The sequence below is a fragment of the Oncorhynchus nerka genome, linkage group LG20, assembly GCF_034236695.1.
Source record: "Oncorhynchus nerka isolate Pitt River linkage group LG20, Oner_Uvic_2.0, whole genome shotgun sequence".
Taxonomy (NCBI): Eukaryota; Metazoa; Chordata; class Actinopteri; order Salmoniformes; family Salmonidae; genus Oncorhynchus; species Oncorhynchus nerka.
In genome coordinates, this window is record NC_088415.1 from 56,619,738 (window position 1) to 56,643,605 (window position 23,868).

At 42.9% G+C, this 23,868-nt stretch overlaps 1 protein-coding gene across 13 annotated transcripts in view; it reads left to right on the top strand.

The window, feature by feature from the left end:
- Nucleotides 1–23,868, top strand: part of LOC115102843 (muscleblind-like splicing regulator 1) — a 104,199-nt gene that overhangs the window by 11,579 nt on the left and 68,752 nt on the right. For 12 of the 13 annotated variants that reach the window (XM_065005641.1, XM_029623209.2, XM_029623210.2 and 9 more), the window contains exon 1: nucleotides 7,096–7,849. The exons of the other annotated variant lie outside the window; for it this stretch is intronic. In XM_065005641.1, the coding sequence (XP_064861713.1) occupies nucleotides 7,673–7,849 (177 nt within the window). In that variant the 5' untranslated portion in view covers nucleotides 7,096–7,672. Of the gene's footprint in view, nucleotides 1–7,095; nucleotides 7,850–23,868 lie in introns of those variants that run through there. 13 annotated transcript variants of the gene reach the window in all.

A 23,868-nucleotide genomic window follows, 5' to 3' on the forward strand; every position in this document is an offset into this window, starting at 1 on the left:
GCTAGAATTGTCCCACCTGATCTCGCCTCTTCCCGTCTTTGAGGACATGTATTTATTTATGCATTTCCATTGTTAAAGCGGTCACTTGACTATCTTGTCAATATAACAGACAATCTTTGATATCTCCCAGCCCTACTCTCCATCTCTATTTCTCTCTATTTACTCCATCCTTCCACCAGTCTATGTGACCTTGCACCAAGTTCTGAGACCTTGGAGCTCGAGGGACTGTTACCGTTAAGGATTCTGGGACAAAGCAGACCAGACAGTCATATTGAGAGCACAAAGATGGAGAAGTGTAAATGACTGTGTGTGTGAGTGTCTGCCCGCACGTGTGTTTTTCGTATAGATGTGTCCTTATGTGTTGATGGGAGACAGTTGAAGGAAATAGACAGTAATATAATTAAATGCAGGGAGTCGTGAAGTAAGTGACACGAGATGTCTTTGAATAAATATATCAGTAGCGGTAAAGGAGCGCTGTCCAGGCATGATAGTGACTTAATGAGGTTTATTTATCTCATTGTCTCTGAATAATGTTGTATATGGAACAGTTACCTATCAAATGCTGTTTGGGTCAGTCAACGTCTTGTTATTTAACGTTTCAAATAACACTATTTGATGCGTCAAATAAACTAATGGTCCAATCAGGACTTGAATATGACTGCATGTCACTTAATACTTTAACATTATTATTTTACGTAGTGATTACACTTATCACTCGTATTTCATATGTAACAGTGATTCACTGGTACGTATGCTATGATGCTGGTAAAGCTTCGTCTTGCGTGCCTGTGCGGCAGACACAATCTCTTGGTCTACAGGTCAGAAAAGTTATTTTCATGAACTAAAGTTTGGTTTCAATAAGAAGTCAAGTGGCTATCACATGGATTCCTAAATAGTGGCTGCCTAATAGTCACATGGATTCCTAAATCATTGCTAAGAATATTGACAATGACTGTAGTTTCTGGTCATTGTTTTCAGGCTGGTTGCATTGGTGCTAGCTAGGTACCAAGCTACCACAGAAGTTGCTAATAACACATTTCTTTTTTTACCTTTATTTAACTAGGCAAGTCAGTTAAGAACAAATTCTTATTTTACAATGACGGCCTACCCCGGCCAAACCCTCCCCTAACCCGGACATCAAATATATTTCTGAGTGACTTTGTCATACTGCAACCGAAGTCAACGTAGTAGGGAGACAGCCTACCTCCAGTTTACAAACTGTCATCGATGTTAACAAAATGCTTCATGGCATATAACTTGCAGGGGGGAATGGGGGTCATGACCCCTCCCAATTTTAGAGACTGGTCCATTTGATTGATAGGAAATTATTTTCCCACTTTCTCTATTTACACCACACAGTGCTACTCAGTGCCCCCCCCACCTCTAATTATGCTTTTGGTTTGGCCCAGTTCTCAGAAGCTGTGGTTTGCGGAGGCTTGTAAGGAGAATTGAGATGCACAATAACTCCTCTCTTTAACTCTCCTCTCTCATCTTTTTAACAAACCCTCAAATCTGTGAGTTAACTTGAAACAAATAAAATAGTACAGTCAAATTTAACATGGTCAATTCATAACCACTAATAAGAATTATATAGAAAATTATGTTTTTCAAATGGAAAAGGTTGTATTATAAACCTTAAAATATCTAGTTTCGAGAATTAGAGAAGAGCGGTTTCTATGAACCTTAGGCAGTAGGCCTGTTTCTTTCCCCAGTCAGAGGCAACAGCAGCAACCTATCCTCCTTCTTTATGCCTATTTGAAGGCCAACATTGAGGATGGAAAGCACTAATCATGTTCATGCAACCTAATAATCACCAACAGAACACATCTTAGTTTATATTTCTATTTGAAAATCAACAACAGAGATTGGCCAACTCTAGTCTTCATTGCAACATTGCACAGCAGTTTCTCCTTTATGATTTTTTTCATATTGATTTCAATATGGTAGGGAAACCAAGTACTGGTGTTTGTATGTACTTGATGAGTAAAAGTTTGAATTATTAACTACAATTGAATAATTGTGTTGTTCCTATACCATATTGTTTGTGAAATCACAGGATGAAAGGGGGGCCATGACTGAAAAGGTTTAGGGAGCATTGATCTAGGTAATGATTAGCACAAATACAGATTGGCAACTCCATGCTTAAGCCTATTTATTTATTCAACTATGCTGGGCTACAGGTGCTAATGTGTATTGCTAAATAGCACAGCAAGCCTGATGATATGGACCGATATGTTGTTAGGCTCATTTATGGAGAGGGTAATTCTATTTTAGATGGTGTCAGCATAATGTTTATTTTCATTCATTTTGGAGTTGTAAAGTCAACAGAACTGACTCTCCCACAGTCGTTCTACAAACAAATGACACGCCAAGCGTGGAAAGGGTACAAAAACGGGTTATGACATTTAAATTTAGTTAAAGCACTTTCTGAACTGTTAGACCAACTTAGACCAGCAGTTTAAATTAATACAGAAATGATTGGTATTTCAGTTATGGTTGAAAAAGACAAAAAAATATCTACATATATTGTGTGCTTAAAAAATGGAAAAAAGTATTTTATTTCATGCTAATGCTATTGCTCAAAAAATAGATTTGTTTATCAAGTATTGGACACGTAAAGCTTAATAAAGAGCAGTGATTGGGCATTGGAAGGGACCGGATCCCTGATATCCTCAGTCTGCGCTTATGGACTGTCCTCTTCTTTTCAATTTACAGTTTTTTTAATTGGCTTCAAATTCAGCGCACACAACATTCTAGAATACAACTGTGTCATTTGACATGTGAAATTAAAAGCTCATTTGATGCATCCAAGACCTGAACGGCCTTCCATAGCTACCTGCCAAGCTGACTGACTACCACAACCCACAGAAACCATGGAAATGACTGGAGAATCTGACACACATTATAGTCAGTAATTCATTCATTTGATTAGTAATCAAATTGAAAAGAGTAAATTGCTAATATAATTTGTCATTGAAGTTTGGTTTCTAAGGTAAGGAATTTAGGGATTTATTTATTTAGTTTTGTGTTGAGCTACTTTGTGTTAATTTCCTATTTGAAAATGGATCCACCTCACTAAACAGTGTGCAATAAAAAAGCGTTAAAATTAGCTATGAGAAAGCAAAGCTTCAGAAATAAATACGTCTTAACATCAACACGCTCTGAAGCTCAAACTCTACATCCACCTCCATAATAAAACAACAGACAGATCAAACTTGGCCAAACAGACTTTTTCAATGGAATTAAAGATGAAACATTGTGCAGCAGTTTTGAAACAGATTCAAAGTCAAATTAGAAAATAATGTATATTTTCTGTTTGCTGTTTTGGGCATTTCTCTTTCAAAGGTGTGTCTTCCTGTCACGCCCTGATCTGTTTCACCGGTCTTTGTGCTTGTCTCCACCCCCCTCCAGGTGTCACCCATCTTTCCCATTATCCCCAGTGTATTTATACCTGTGTTCTCTGTTTGTCTGTTGCCAGTTCGTTTTGTTCGTAGGACCTACCAGCATTTTGTTTCCTTGCTCCTGTTTTTTAGTTTCCCGGTTCTGCCCGCCCTGACCCTGCCTGTCGTCCTGTACCTTTGCCCCACTACTCTGGATTACTGACCTCTGCCTGACCTGACCCTGAGCCCACCTGCTGTTCTGGTGTTTTACACCATCTCTGGATTATTGACCCCTGCTTGCCTTGACCTGTCGTTTGCCTGCCCGTTTAAAGAATACACTTTTGTTTCTTCAACACTGTCTGCACCTGGGTCATACCTTAAAACGTGATACTTCAAGGTATGTGTGTGTTGTCTTTCGGTTCCAAAGTGTCTATGTTGTTATCATTCAGTGTGTTTGGGTTCCAAAGGTCATAGTTGTCAACCTTATGGGCCCTTTTCATTTGAGCCTGCATGAAGTCATCCAAGGTGAAGCCTTGTTTACTCAACCCCCTCATCTCTCGCTCGCTTTCTCTCGCTCTCTCTCTCTTCCCTTATCCCCCCACACACACTCTCTTTCTCTGAAACTATGATGCTCAGCTCTCTGTAAAAACACATCCATGTTTGTCCTTCAGAGATGTGATACAGAATGTTGCAAAGTGGTTTTGTAGCGTTGCTGAATGTGCATATCGTTGCTGAATGTGCACAACCTGTTCTAGGAAATTGAATTATCTTGAGAGGGTGTAGCACTGGCCCTGCTCGGATAATAAGAGGGGAAACGGCCCCTGTGACTCAAATCCCACCGGGCACAGATGTCAGTTCAATGTCTAGTTTTGATTTACTTTTGGTTGAGTTGTGAATTCAATGTGAAATCAACGAAAACTGTAATCATGCCATTGGATTTAGGTGAAAAGTTTAGAGAGAAAAAATACAAAATTCCCTACCGTTTATGGCTTTTTTGCCATCAATGTGCACTTTTTGCCAATCCAATCAGTTTTACATGTTGATTCAATGAGATCACATAGATTTTTGTTGTTGAAATTACATGGAAACAACCAGTTTTAGCCCAGTGGGATGTATCAAATTCCCATGGCAAACACAATAGTTTCATTATAAACAAACACTTTTCACTAGGGCTGTCCCTGACTAAAATACATTTTAAAAGGTGTATTTTTCCATATAAACACACACCCGATGCATTTTAATAAAATCAACTATATGCTTGTCTGATGCTGTTTGATGAAATAAGATACAAATGACTCAAGAGGGAGCAAGAGATCAAGATAACCAGAAGAGAAAAACCTTAACCTGACCCGACCATCCTCCTCCCGTTCCTGCTGGCTTTCGCAGATTCTGCCATTACTCCTGAAGTTGTTGGTAATAGGCTACACGAGGAGTCGGCAATCTTTCTCATGTGGAATGCCAATTTATCTAACAATTTCTACCAATCTGTGTGTCAGTTATGGTTTTCATATGCACATTTTCGTGGAACAGTTTCATTTAATTTCTAATAAAGGCTTCGTGTCTCACAATCATTGTCATGTGGTTAATCAAAATTCTATACACATCTAAATGAAAATGATACAAACCTAAAAAGTTACTTCTATTGCCATTGCCATCTATATAAAATTAGCCTACATAAATCCAACAGCCTGCAGGTAGAAAATATCCAGATAAAAATAAATATCCTATAAATCACATTGGCTGATTCCATGTCTGCAACGAACTTGAAACATTGTATCATAGTTCAACCAACTTTTGTGGGTCCAGCCCAAAGCTTTCTGTAGCAAACTTGCAACATTGTATAAAATCTTCTGGGCCCTCAGAGTTTCCGCCCTAGTGAGCTCTGAATAGACACACACAGCTGTAGGCTATTTTGCGCAATAGATAAGAGCTCATCAGTTATACCTATATTATGACTTTCCACTGGATCAGAGCATTTTTCTCTTTTACACCCCCCTTTGTTTTTATACTGCTTCCACTCACTTTTTTCCCACCTATGCATAGTTACTTTACAAGTTACCTTGACTAACCTGTACCCCCGCACATTGACTCAGTACCGGTACCCCCTGTATATAGCCCCGTAATTGTCTTGTGTTACTTTTTAATTTGATTTTGAAAATATTTTCTTAACTCTATTTCTTGTTGGTTAAGGGCTTGTAAGTAAGCATTTCATGGTAAGGTCTACCTGTTGTATTCGGCACATGTGACAAATAAAATTGATTTGATCTGATATACGTTATCAGGTGCCCGTCCTTATTCAACATTTGACAGTAGCGCTCCAAACAAAAGACAATGACTAAATTGACAAAACACTTAAATGGAATGAAATAAAACAAAAATCACTTCTCACAAGTGTAGCATAGGTTGTGCGCTCTGCAAACTACGTGTCCACTCTGACAATGAGAGCGGTAAAATACTGTAACAAAAGTATAATGCATTAACAGAAATGACCATGACCAACAGTGGGAAAAGGGAATTAACAAGTAATCATAGGTACTGTTTGGCCAGTGATCTCAATCTGTGATTTGACTCTTTTTACGTTCTTATAACTAGCACTTCATTAATTGGTGGTAATTCACTGTGATGGTATGATAATTACTTTTGGCATGTCGTTTTATTGTAGAGGTTTCATTTCTTTCTGGACATGCTTGAGTAGGTTTCCTTTCTCAGGAAGCAAGGTTTTATTTGGTTGTGAAATTTGGTAAATTGTGCAAGAGAAACAAACTCATCATCATTGTCTGCTTCCAGGAATAAGATAGTTGTCATGGCAGGGAAACTGATTATCTTGGCCTGGGCTTATCTCTTTCTCTCTGGCTTTGGGTTTCTTTTTCTCACTTTTCTCTCACTCTCTGACTCACTTTTTAATTCCCCCTTTTCTCTCACTCTCTCTCTGACTCACTTTTTAACTAACCCTTTTCTCTTCCTCGCAGGTTCTCCTCCCCCCTCTCATTTTCTCCTCCCTCTCTCTCTCTCTCTCTCTCTGGTGGCAGTCAGTCAGCCAGGTCGACCTCGCCTTGGCTCCACCCCTCCCATTCACCTGGCACTCGGCCCAGAATGTTGCTGCAATTCCGCCCACTCTCATTGGTCCCCGCACACACACCGCTTCTGAGAAAGGGAAATTACCACCCTCCCCTCCAGTTCCCGCTGCTTTCGCTCTCTTTCTCTCTTACTTTCTCTTTTAAATAGATTTGCCACGTCTGGTTGTGCAGTGCTCAACTGTAAGTGATATGGGGTTTGATTAGATTTTCCGACTGAAAGAGTGCTTTGTACATGCTGTTTGTGTGTGGTATGGCGTGGTGTGTGTGTGTGATGTTTGTGGGAGTGCGGAGGGTGAAAGTTCTATTTGTTTTAGCAGACACCCTTGCATGGCTGACATTTCTACACATTATCTGTTCCCACAGCTGCATAGATAGGTTCTAGAGACTGAAGAGAATGAATAAGGGAAAGTAGCGTGCTCTTGGAAAATAACTATATCATGCTCTAGGAGTTTCCACTGAGGAATGAATGGAGGCATAAATCAGGTCTAAATCGATTCTGTGGAAGTATATATCACCAAGCTAATGTCTCTCTCTCTCCTTCTCCCTCTCCCTGTCTCTCTCCTTCTCTACAGAGGAAGTGCCTTCCCTGACATCTGCTGCAGCTTCGATCCGCTTCTAGAGCAGAAGCTCTGCCCCCCCCGCCTCGCTTGCTGCCACGATAACACGAGCACAAGGATACCAACCACACCCCTCGTCACGGCCCACGCCTAAAAAATCCACGCCCAGACCTGCACCAGCCCCATCGTCACCAGGCTTACTGCCCTAAGCCTTCACCTGCCCTCCCGTACCACCCTACCCCAGAAAGCCTCTCTCCTTCTGGGCCCAGCCTCTCTCTTTCAGACCCCTCAGTGTCTCTAATCTCCATTCAGTCACAGCCTACAGCACTGTTGTAGTCAGGAAAGAAGGATCTGAAGAGTGAACTTTCCCTCTGGGTTACATGCTGAATTGTTGGTGAGATACAAGTTGAGACAAACAGTGGTAGAGTCATTCTCTGCTCAGATCATTGTCTGTTGAGTGTGTTCTCAATGCTTTAAGGAAGGTAATAACATACACACAACAATTTTACCTATCGCCTTGATACATCCACTCGGATCTTTCAGAAGAATAAGGTGTAGCGGACATATCCAACCAAAGGGGACACACACCAACACACACATCACGCTTTAGCCCGATTCGGACGGATTACTATTATTTTCCTGGACTGTCTTTGTGACCATGGCGCACATGAACATGGCGCACATGCGGGACACAAAATGGCTGACACTGGAGGTGTGTCGGGAGTTCCAGAGAGGCACGTGCTCACGCTCCGACCAGGAGTGTAAGTTCGCCCACCCAGCCAAGAGCTGCCAGGTGGAGAATGGACGAGTCATCGCCTGCTTCGACTCCCTCAAGGTAAGAAGAAAGGTGATACGACACAGGATGAAGCTGTGGGCTACGGCCATATGTGGTGCTGTGATTTGATTGTCTGGCATAATGAATGATCAAGGGGTCAGGGGTTAAGAGAAAGTCCTGGGGAGTTTATTGTTTTATTCAATCTGATTAGTCACAGCAGGGTCATATATCCTACCACATTATGGAACAGACAGACACACAGCATGGTCATACATCCTACCACATTATGGAACAGACACACAGCAGGGTCATATATCCTACCACATTATGGAACAGACACACAGCAGGGTCATATATCCTACCACATTATGGAACAGACACACAGACACAGCATGGGTCATATATCCTACCACATTATGGAACACACAGACACACAGCAGGGTCATATATCCTACCACATTATGGAACACACAGACACACAGCAGGGCCTTATATCCTACCACATTATGGAACAGACACACAGCAGGGTCATATATCCTACCACATTATGGAACAGACACACAGCAGGGTCATATATCCTACCACATTATGGAACAGACACACAGCAGGGTCATATATCCTACCACATTATGGAACAGACAGACACACAGCAGGGTCATATATCCTACCACATTATGGAACAGACACACAGCAGGGTCATATATCCTACCACATTATGGAACAGACACACAGCAGGGTCATATATCCTACCACATTATGGAACAGACACACAGCAGGGTCATATATCCTACCACATTATGGAACAGACACACAGCAGGGTCATATATCCTACCACATTATGGAACAGACACACAGCAGGGTTATATATCCTACCACATTATGGAACAGACACACAGCAGGGTCATATATCCTACCACATTATGGAACAGACACACAGCAGGGTCATATATCCTACCACATTATGGAACAGACACACAGCAGGGTCATATATCCTACCACATTATGGAACACACAGACACACAGCAGGGTCATATATCCTACCACATTATGGAACAGACACACAGCAGGGTCATATATCCTACCACATTATGGACACAGACACACAGCAGGGTCATATATCCTACCACATTATGGAACAGACACACAGCAGGGTCATATATCCTACCACATTATGGAACAGACACACAGCAGGGTCATATATCCTACCACATTATGGAACACACAGACACACAGCAGGGTCATATATCCTACCACATTATGGAACAACAGACACACAGCAGGGTCATATATCCTACCACATTATCCTGGATGGACACACAGACACACAGCAGGGTCATATATCCTACCACATTATGGAACAGACACACACATATATCCTACCACATTATGGAACAGACACACAGCAGGGTCATATATCCTACCACATTATGGAACAGACACACAGCAGGGTCATATATCCTACCACATTATGGAACAACAGACACACAGCAGGGTCATATATCCTACCACATTATGGAACAGACACACAGCAGGGTCATATATCCTACCACATTATGGAACACACAGACACACAGCAGGGTCATATATCCTACCACATTATGACACACAGCACAGACACACAGCAGGGTCATATATCCTACCACATTATGGAACAACAGACACACAGCAGGGTCATATATCCTACCACATTATGGAACAGACACACAGCAGGGTCATATATCCTACCACATTATGGAACACACAGACACACAGCAGGGTCATATATCCTACCACATTATGGAACAGACACACAGCAGGGTCATATATCCTACCACATTATGGAACAGACACACAGCAGGGTCATATATCCTACCACATTATGGAACACACAGACACACAGCAGGGTCATATATCCTACCACATTATGGAACAGACACACAGCAGGGTCATATATCCTACCACATTATGGAACAGACACACAGCAGGGTCATATATCCTACCACATTATGGACACAGACACACAGCAGGGTCATATATCCTACCACATTATGGAACAGACAGACACACAGCAGGGTCATATATCCTACCACATTATGGAACAGACACACAGCAGGGTCATATATCCTACCACATTATGGAACAGACACACAGCAGGGTCATATATCCTACCACATTATGGAACAGACACACACAGCAGGGTCATATATCCTACCACATTATGGAACAGACACACACAGACACACAGCAGCAGGGTCATATATCCTACCACATTATGGAACAGACACACAGCAGGGTCATATATCCTACCACATTATGGAACAGACACACAGCAGGGTCATATATCCTACCACATTATGGAACAACAGACACACAGCAGGGTCATATATCCTACCACATTATGGAACACACAGACACACAGCAGGGTCATATATCCTACCACATTATGGAACACACAGACACACAGCAGGGTCATATATCCTACCACATTATGGAACAGACACACAGCAGGGTCATATATCCTACCACATTATGGAACAACAGACACACAGCAGGGTCATATATCCTACCACATTATGGAACAGACACACAGCAGGGTCATATATCCTACCACATTATGGAACAGACACACACAGGGTCATATATCCTACCACATTATGGAACAGACACACAGCAGGGTCATATATCCTACCACATTATGGAACAGACACACAGCAGGGTCATATATCCTACCACATTATGGAACAGACACACAGCAGGGTCATATATCCTACCACATTATGGAACAGACACACAGCAGGGTCATATATCCTACCACATTATGGAACAGACACACAGCAGGGTCATATATCCTACCACATTATGGAACAGACACACAGCAGGGTCATATATCCTACCACATTATGGAACAGGGTCATATATCCACCACATTATGGAACACACAGACACACAGCAGGGTCATATATCCTACCACATTATGGAACAGACACACAGCAGGGTCATATATCCTACCACATTATGGAACACACAGACACACAGCAGGGTCATATATCCTACCACATTATGGAACAGACACACAGCAGGGTCATATATCCTACCACATTATGGAACAGACACACAGCAGGGTCATATATCCTACCACATTATGGAACACACAGACACACAGCATGGTCATATATCCTACCACATTATGGAACACACAGACACACAGCAGGGTCATATATCCTACCACATTATGGAACAGACACACAGCAGGGTCATATATCCTACCACATTATGGAACACACAGACACACAGCAGGGTCATATATCCTACCACATTATGGAACAGACACACAGCAGGGTCATATATCCTACCACATTATGGAACAGACACAGCAGGGCAGGGTCATATATCCTACCACATTATGGAACACACAGACACACAGCAGGGTCATATATCCTACCACATTATGGAACAGACACACAGCAGGGTCATATATCCTACCACATTATGGAACAGACACACAGCAGGGTCATATATCCTACCACATTATGGAACACACAGACACACAGCAGGGTCATATATCCTACCACATTATGGAACAGACACACAGCAGGGTCATATATCCTACCACATTATGGAACACACAGACACACAGCAGGGTCATATATCCTACCACATTATGGAACACACAGACACACAGCAGGGTCATATATCCTACCACATTATGGAACACACAGACACACAGCAGGGTCATATATCCTACCACATTATGGAACAGACACATAGACAGGTCATATATCCTACCACATTATGGAACAGACACACAGCAGGGTCATATATATCCTACCACATTATGGAACAGACACACAGCAGGGTCATATATCCTACCACATTATGGAACAGACACACAGCAGGGTCATATATCCTACCACATTATGGAACACACAGACACACAGCAGGGTCATATATCCTACCACATTATGGAACAGACACACAGCAGGGTCATATATCCTACCACATTATGGAACACACAGACACACAGCAGGGTCATATATCCTACCACATTATGGAACAGACACACAGCAGGGTCATATATCCTACCACATTATGGAACACACAGACACACAGCAGGGTCATATATCCTACCACATTATGGAACAGACACACAGCAGGGTCATATATCCTACCACATTATGGAACAGACACACAGCAGGGTCATATATCCTACCACATTATGGAACAGACACACAGCAGGGTCATATATCCTACCACATTATGGAACAGACACACAGCAGGGTCATATATCCTACCACATTATGGAACAGACACACAGCAGGGTCATATATCCTACCACATTATGGAACAGACACACAGCAGGGTCATATATCCTACCACATTATGGAACAGACACACAGCAGGGTCATATATCCTACCACATTATGGAACAGACACACAGCAGGGTCATATATCCTACCACATTATGGAACAGACACACAGCAGGGTCATATATCCTACCACATTATGGAACAGACACACAGCAGGGTCATATATCCTACCACATTATGGAACAGACACACAGCAGGGTCATATATCCTACCACATTATGGAACAGACACACAGCAGGGTCATATATCCTACCACATTATGGAACAGACACACAGCAGGGTCATATATCCTACCACATTATGGAACAGACACACAGCAGGGTCATATATCCTACCACATTATGGAACAGACACACAGCAGGGTCATATATCCTACCACATTATGGAACAGACACACAGCAGGGTCATATATCCTACCACATTATGGAACAGACACACAGACACACAGCAGGGTCATATATCCTACCACATTATGGAACAGACACACAGCAGGGTCATATATCCTACCACATTATGGAACAGACACACAGCAGGGTCATATATCCTACCACATTATGGAACAGGGTCATATATCCTACCACACAGACACACAGCAGGGTCATATATCCTACCACATTATGGAACAACAGACACACAGCAGGGTCATATATCCTACCACATTATGGAACACAGACACACAGCAGGGTCATATATCCTACCACATTATGGAACAGACACACAGCAGGGTCATATATCCTACCACATTATGGAACAGACAGACACACAGCAGGGTCATATATCCTACCACATTATGGAACACACAGACACACAGCAGGGTCATATATCCTACCACATTATGGAACAGACACACAGCAGGGTCATATATCCTACCACATTATGGAACACACAGACACACAGCAGGGTCATATATCCTACCACATTATGGAACAGACACACAGCAGGGTCATATATCCTACCACATTATGGAACAGACACACAGCAGGGTCATATATCCTACCACATTATGGAACAGACACACAGCAGGGTCATATATCCTACCACATTATGGAACAGACACACAGCAGGGTCATATATCCTACCACATTATGGAACAGACACACAGCAGGGTCATATATCCTACCACATTATGGAACAGACACACAGCAGGGTCATATATCCTACCACATTATGGAACAGACACACAGCAGGGTCATATATCCTACCACATTATGGAACAGACACACAGCAGGGTCATATATCCTACCACATTATGGACACAGACATTATGGAACACAGCAGGGTCATATATCCTACCACATTATGGAACACACAGACACACAGCAGGGTCATATATCCTACCACATTATGGAACAGACACACAGCAGGGTCATATATCCTACCACATTATGGAACAGACACACAGCAGGGTCATATATCCTACCACATTATGGAACACACAGACACACAGCATGGTCATATATCCTACCACATTATGGAACACACAGACACACAGCAGGGTCATATATCCTACCACATTATGGAACAGACACACAGCAGGGTCATATATCCTACCACATTATGGAACACACAGACACACAGCAGGGTCATATATCCTACCACATTATGGAACAGACACACAGCAGGGTCATATATCCTACCACATTATGGAACAGACACACAGCAGGGTCATATATCCTACCACATTATGGAACACACAGACACACAGCAGGGTCATATATCCTACCACATTATGGAACAGACACACAGCAGGGTCATATATCCTACCACATTATGGAACAGACACACAGCAGGGTCATATATCCTACCACATTATGGAACACACAGACACACAGCAGGGTCATATATCCTACCACATTATGGAACAGACACACAGCAGGGTCATATATCCTACCACATTATGGAACACATTATGGACACACAGACACACAGCAGGGTCATATATCCTACCACATTATGGAACAGACACACAGCAGGGTCATATATCCTACCACATTATGGAAACACACAGACACACAGCAGGGTCATATATCCTACCACATTATGGAACAGACACACAGCAGGGTCATATATCCTACCACATTATGGAACAGACACACACAGCAGGGTCATATATCCTACCACATTATGGAACAGACACACAGCAGGGTCATATATCCTACCACATTATGGAACAGACACACAGCAGGGTCATATATCCTACCACATTATGGAACACACAGACACACAGCAGGGTCATATATCCTACCACATTATGGAACACACAGACACACAGCAGGGTCATATATCCTACCACATTATGGAACAGACACACAGCAGGGTCATATATCCTACCACATTATGGAACACACAGACACACAGCAGGGTCATATATCCTACCACATTATGGAACAGACACACAGCAGGGTCATATATCCTACCACATTATGGAACAGACACACAGCAGGGTCATATATCCTACCACATTATGGAACAGACACACAGCAGGGTCATATATCCTACCACATTATGGAACAGACACACAGCAGGGTCATATATCCTACCACATTATGGAACAGACACACAGCAGGGTCATATATCCTACCACATTATGGAACAGACACACAGCAGGGTCATATATCCTACCACATTATGGAACACACAGACACACAGCAGGGTCATATATCCTACCACATTATGGAACAGACACACAGCAGGGTCATATATCCTACCACATTATGGAACAGACACACAGCAGGGTCATATATCCTACCACATTATGGAACAGACACACAGCAGGGTCATATATCCTACCACATTATGGAACAGACACACAGCAGGGTCATATATCCTACCACATTATGGAACACACAGACACACAGCAGGGTCATATATCCTACCACATTATGGAACACACAGACACACAGCAGGGTCATATATCCTACCACATTATGGAACAGACACACAGCAGGGTCATATATCCTACCACATTATGGAACAGACACACAGCAGGGTCATATATCCTACCACATTATGGAACAACAGACACACAGCAGGGTCATATATCCTACCACATTATGGAACAGACACACAGCAGGGTCATATATCCTACCACATTATGGAACACACAGACACACAGCAGGGTCATATATCCTACCACATTATGGAACAGACACACAGCAGGGTCATATATCCTACCACATTATGGAACAGACACACAGCAGGGTCATATATCCTACCACATTATGGAACAACAGACACACAGCAGGGTCATATATCCTACCACATTATGGAACAGACACACAGCAGGGTCATATATCCTACCACATTATGGAACAGACACACAGCAGGGTCATATATCCTACCACATTATGGAACACACAGACACACAGCAGGGTCATACATCCTACCACATTATGGAACACACAGACACACAGCAGGGTCATATATCCTACCACATTATGGAACAGACACACAGCAGGGTCATATATCCTACCACATTATGGAACAGACACACAGCAGGGTCTACCACATTATATATCCTACCACATTATGGAACAGACACACAGCAGGGTCATATATCCTACCACATTATGGAACAGACACACAGCAGGGTCATATATCCTACCACATTATGGAACAGACATACAGCAGGGTCATATATCCTACCACAATATGGAACACACAGCAGGGTCATATATCCTACCACATTATGGAACAGACACACAGCAGGGTCATATATCCTACCACATTATGGAACACACAGACACACAGCAGGGTCATATATCCTACCACATTATGGAACAGACACACAGCAGGGTCATATATCCTACCACATTATGGAACACACAGACACACAGCAGGGTCATATATCCTACCACATTATGGAACAGACACACAGCAGGGTCATATATCCTACCACATTATGGAACAGACACACAGCAGGGTCATATATCCTACCACATTATGGAACAGACACACAGCAGGGTCATATATCCTACCACATTATGGAACAGACACACAGCAGGGTCATATATCCTACCACATTATGGAACAGACACACAGCAGGGTCATATATCCTACCACATTATGGAACAGACACACAGCAGGGTCATATATCCTACCACATTATGGAACAGACACACAGCAGGGTCATATATCCTACCACATTATGGAACAGACACACAGCAGGGTCATATATCCTACCACATTATGGAACAGACACACAGCAGGGTCATATATCCTACCACATTATGGAACAGACACACAGCAGGGTCATATATCCTACCACATTATGGAACAGACACACAGCAGGGTCATATATCCTACCACATTATGGAACAGACACACAGCAGGGTCATATATCCTACCACATTATGGAACAGACACACAGCAGGGTCATATATCCTACCACATTATGGAACAACAGACACACAGCAGGGTCATATATCCTACCACATTATGGAACAGACACACAGCAGGGTCATATATCCTACCACATTATGGAACACACAGACACACAGCAGGGTCATATATCCTACCACATTATGGAACAGACACACAGCAGGGTCATATATCCTACCACATTATGGAACAGACACACAGCAGGGTCATATATCCTACCACATTATGGAACAGACACACAGCAGGGTCATATATCCTACCACATTATGGAACAGACACACAGCAGGGTCATATATCCTACCACATTATGGAACAGACACACAGCAGGGTCATATATCCTACCACATTATGGAACAGACACACAGCAGGGTCATATATCCTACCACATTATGGAACACACAGACACACAGCAGGGTCATATATCCTACCACATTATGGAACACACAGACACACAGCAGGGTCATATATCCTACCACATTATGGAACAGACACACAGCAGGGTCATATATCCTACCACATTATGGAACACACAGACACACAGCAGGGTCATATATCCTACCACATTATGGAACAGACACACAGCAGGGTCATATATCCTACCACATTATGGAACAACAGACACACAGCAGGGTCATATATCCTACCACATTATGGAACAGACACACAGCAGGGTCATATATCCTACCACATTATGGAACAGACACACAGCAGGGTCATATATCCTACCACATTATGGAACAGACACACAGCAGGGTCATATATCCTACCACATTATGGAACACACAGACACACAGCAGGGTCATATATCCTACCACATTATGGAACACACAGACACACAGCAGGGTCATATATCCTACCACATTATGGAACAACAGACACACAGCAGGGTCATATATCCTACCACATTATGGAACAGACACACAGCAGGGTCATATATCCTACCACATTATGGAACAGACACACAGCAGGGTCATATATCCTACCACATTATGGAACACACAGACACACAGCAGGGTCATATATCCTACCACATTATGGGACACACAGACATGGAACAGACACACAGCAGGGTCATATATCCTACCACATTATGGAACAGACACACAGCAGGGTCATATATCCTACCACATTATGGAACACACAGACACACAGCAGGGTCATATATCCTACCACATTATGGAACAGACACACAGCAGGGTCATATATCCTACCACATTATGGAACAGACACACAGCAGGGTCATATATCCTACCACATTATGGAACAGACACACAGCAGGGTCATATATCCTACCACATTATGGAACAGACACACAGCAGGGTCATATATCCTACCACATTATGGAACAGACACACAGCAGGGTCATATATCCTACCACATTATGGAACAACAGACACACAGCAGGGTCATATATCCTACCACATTATGGAACAGACACACAGCAGGGTCATATATCCTACCACATTATGGAACAACAGACACACAGCAGGGTCATATCCTACCACATTATGGAACAGACACACAGCATCATATAACCACAGACACACAGCAGGGTCATATATCCTACCACATTATGGAACAGACACACAGCAGGGTCATATATCCTACCACATTATGGAACACACAGACACACAGCAGGGTCATATATCCTACCACATTATGGAACAGACACACAGCAGGGTCATATATCCTACCACATTATGGAACACACAGACACACAGCAGGGTCATATATCCTACCACATTATGGAACACACAGACACACAGCAGGGTCATATATCCTACCACATTATGGAACAGACACACAGCAGGGTCATATATCCTACCACATTATGGAACAACAGACACACAGCAGGGTCATATATCCTACCACATTATGGAACACACAGACACACAGCAGGGTCATATATCCTACCACATTATGGACACACAGCAGGGTCATATATCCTACACACAGACACACAGCAGGGTCATATATCCTACCACATTATGGAACAGACACACAGCAGGGTCATATATCCTACCACATTATGGAACACACAGACACACAGCAGGGTCATATATCCTACCACATTATGGAACAGACACACAGCAGGGTCATATATCCTACCACATTATGGAACAGACACACAGCAGGGTCATATATCCTACCACATTATGGTCATATATCCTACAACAGACACACAGCAGGGTCATATATCCTACCACATTATGGAACAGACACACAGCAGGGTCATATATCCTACCACATTATGGAACAGACACACAGCAGGGTCATATATCCTACACATTATGGAACAGACACACAGCAGGGTCATATATCCTACCACATTATGGAACAGACACACAGCAGGGTCATATATCCTACCACATTATGGAACACACAGACACACAGCAGGGTCATATATCCTACCACATTATGGAACAGACACACAGCAGGGTCATATATCCTACCACATTATGGAACAGACACACAGCAGGGTCATATATCCTACCACATTATGGAACAGACACACAGCAGGGTCATATATCCTACCACATTATGGAACAGACACACAGCAGGGTCATATATCCTACCACATTATGGAACAGACACACAGCAGGGTCATATATCCTACCACATTATGGAACAGACACACAGCAGGGTCATATATCCTACCACATTATGGAACAGACCACATTATGGAACAGACACACAGCAGGGTCATATATCCTACCACATTATGGAACAGACACACAGCAGGGTCATATATCCTACCACATTATGGAACAGACACACAGCAGGGTCATATATCCTACCACATTATGGAACAGACACACAGCAGGGTCATATATCCTACCACATTATGGAACACACAGACACACAGCAGGGTCATATATCCTACCACATTATGGAACAGACACACAGCAGGGTCATATATCCTACCACATTATGGAACAGACACACAGCAGGGTCATATATCCTACCACATTATGGAACAGACACACAGCAGGGTCATATATCCTACCACATTATGGAACAGACACACAGCAGGGTCATATATCCTACCACATTATGGACACATTATGGAACAGACACACAGCAGGGTCATATATCCTACCACATTATGGAACAGACACACAGCAGGGTCATATATCCTACCACATTATGGAACAGACACACAGCAGGGTCATATATCCTACCACATTATGGAACAACAGACACACAGCAGGGTCATATATCCTACCACATTATGGAACAGACACACAGCAGGGTCATATATCCTACCACATTATGGAACAGACACACAGCAGGGTCATATATCCTACCACATTATGGAACAACAGACACACAGCAGGGTCATATATCCTACCACATTATGGAACAGACACACAGCAGGGTCATATATCCTACCACATTATGGAACACACAGACACACAGCAGGGTCATATATCCTACCACATTATGGAACAGACACACAGCAGGGTCATATATCCTACCACATTATGGAACACACAGACACACAGCAGGGTCATATATCCTACCACATTATGGAACAGACACACAGCACATCCACAGACACACAGCAGGGTCATATATCCTACCACATTATGGAACAGACACACAGCAGGGTCATATATCCTACCACATTATGGAACACACAGACACACAGCAGGGTCATATATCCTACCACATTATGGAACAGACACACAGCAGGGTCATATATCCTACCACATTATGGAACAGACACACAGCAGGGTCATATATCCTACCACATTATGGAACAGACACACAGCAGGGTCATATATCCTACCACATTATGGAACAGACACACAGCAGGGTCATATATCCTACCACATTATGGAACAGACACACAGCAGGGTCATATATCCTACCACATTATGGAACAGACACACAGCAGGGTCATATATCCTACCACATTATGGAACACACAGACACACAGCAGGGTCATATATCCTACCACATTATGGAACAGACACACAGCAGGGTCATATATCCTACCACATTATGGAACAGACACACAGCAGGGTCATATATCCTACCACATTATGGAACAGACACACAGCAGGGTCATATATCCTACCACATTATGGAACAGACACACAGCAGGGTCATATATCCTACCACATTATGGAACAGACACACAGCAGGGTCATATATCCTACCACATTATGGAACAGACACACAGCAGGGTCATATATCCTACCACATTATGGAACAGACACACAGCAGGGTCATATATCCTACCACATTATGGAACAGACACACAGCAGGGTCATATATCCTACCACATTATGGAACAGACACACAGCAGGGTCATATATCCTACCACATTATGGAACACACAGACACACAGCAGGGTCATATATCCTACCACATTATGGAACAGACACACAGCAGGGTCATATATCCTACCACATTATGGAACAGACACACAGCAGGGTCATATATCCTACCACATTATGGACACACAGACACACAGCAGGGTCATATATCCTACCACATTATGGAACAGACACACAGCAGGGTCATATATCCTACCACATTATGGAACAGACACACAGCAGGGTCATATATCCTACCACATTATGGAACAGACACACAGCAGGGTCATATATCCTACCACATTATGGAACAGACACACAGCAGGGTCATATATCCTACCACATTATGGAACAACAGACACACAGCAGGGTCATATATCCTACCACATTATGGAACACACAGACACACAGCAGGGTCATATATCCTACCACATTATGGAACAGACACACAGCAGGGTCATATATCCTACCACATTATGGAACACACAGACACACAGCAGGGTCATATATCCTACCACATTATGGAACAACAGACACACAGCAGGGTCATATATCCTACCACATTATGGAACAGACACACAGCAGGGTCATATATCCTACCACATTATGGAACAGACACACAGCAGGGTCATATATCCTACCACATTATGGAACAACAGACACACAGCAGGGTCATATATCCTACCACATTATGGAACAGACACACAGCAGGGTCATATATCCTACCACATTATGGAACAGACACACAGCAGGGTCATATATCCTACCACATTATGGAACAGACACACAGCAGGGTCATATATCCTACCACATTATGGAACAGACACACAGCAGGGTCATATATCCTACCACATTATGGAACAGACACACAGCAGGGTCATATATCCTACCACATTATGGAACAGACACACAGCAGGGTCATATATCCTACCACATTATGGAACAGACACACAGCAGGGTCATATATCCTACCACATTATGGAACAGACACACAGCAGGGTCATATATCCTACCACATTATGGAACAGACACACAGGGTCATATATCCTACCACATTATGGAACACACAGACACACAGCAGGGTCATATATCCTACCACATTATGGAACAGACACACAGCAGGGTCATATATCCTACCACATTATGGAACAGACACAGACAGGATATCCTACCACATGGACACACAGACACAGCAGGGTCATATATCCTACCACATTATGGAACAGACACACAGCAGGGTCATATATCCTACCACATTATCCATATATACCACATTATGGAACAGACACACAGCAGGGTCATATATCCTACCACATTATGGATATCCTACCACAGACACACAGCAGGGTCATATATCCTACCACATTATGGAACACACAGACACACAGCAGGGTCATATATCCTACCACATTATGGAACAGACACACAGCAGGGTCATATATCCTACCACATTATGGAACACACAGACACACAGCAGGGTCATATATCCTACCACATTATGGATCAACAGACACACAGCAGGTCATATATCCTACCACATTATGGAACAGACACACAGCAGGGTCATATATCCTACCACATTATGGAACAACAGACACACAGCAGGGTCATATATCCTACCACATTATGGAACAGACACACAGCAGGGGTCATATATATCCTACCACATTATGGAACAGACACACAGCAGGGTCATATCCTACCACATTATGGAACAGACACACAGCAGGGTCATATCCTACCACATTATGGAACAGACACACAGCAGGGTCATATATCCTACCACATTATGGAACAGACACACAGCAGGGTCATATATCCTACCACATTATGGAACACACAGACACACAGCAGGGCCATATATCCTACCACATTATGGAACAGACACACAGCAGGGTCATATATCCTACCACATTATGGAACAGACACACAGCAGGGTCATATATCCTACCACATTATGGAACAGACACACAGACAGTTCATATATCCTACCACATTATGGAACAGACAGACACACAGCATGGTCATACATCCTACCACATTATGGAACAGACACACAGCAGGGTCATATATCCTACCACATTATGGAACAGACACACAGCATGGTCATACATCCTACCACATTATGGAACAGACACACAGCAGGGTCATATATCCTACCACATTATGGAACAGACACACACACAGCAGGGTCATATATCCTACCACATTATGGAACAGACACACAGCAGGGTCATATATCCTACCACATTATGGAACACACAGACACACAGCAGGGTCATATATCCTACCACATTATGGAACAGACACACAGCAGGGTCATATATCCTACCACATTATGGAACAGACACACAGCAGGGTCATATATCCTACCACATTATGGAACAGACACACAGACAGTTCATATATCCTACCACATTATGGAACAGACACACAGCAGGGTCATATCCTACCACATTATCGGGGGAACATTATGGAACACAGACACACAGCAGGGTCATATATCCTACCACATTATGGAACACACAGACACACAGCAGGGTCATATATCCTACCACATTATGGAACAGACACATGGAACACATTTATGGAACAGACACACAGCAGGGTCATATATATCCTACCACATTATGGAACAGACACATAGACAGGTCATATATCCTACATTATGGAACAGACACACAGCAGGGTCATATATATCCTACCACATGGAACAGACACACAGCAGGGTATGGAACAGACACACAGCAGGGTCATATATCCTACCACATTAAGGAACAGACACACAGCAGGGTCATATATCCTACCACATTATGGAACAGACACACAGCAGGGTCATATATCCTACCACATTATGGAACACACAGACACACAGACACACAGGGTCATATATCCTACCACATTATGGAACAGACACACAGCAGGGTCATATATCCTACCACATTATGGAACACACAGACACACAGCAGGGTCATATATCCTACCACATTTATGGAACAGACACACAGCAGGGTCATATATCCTACCA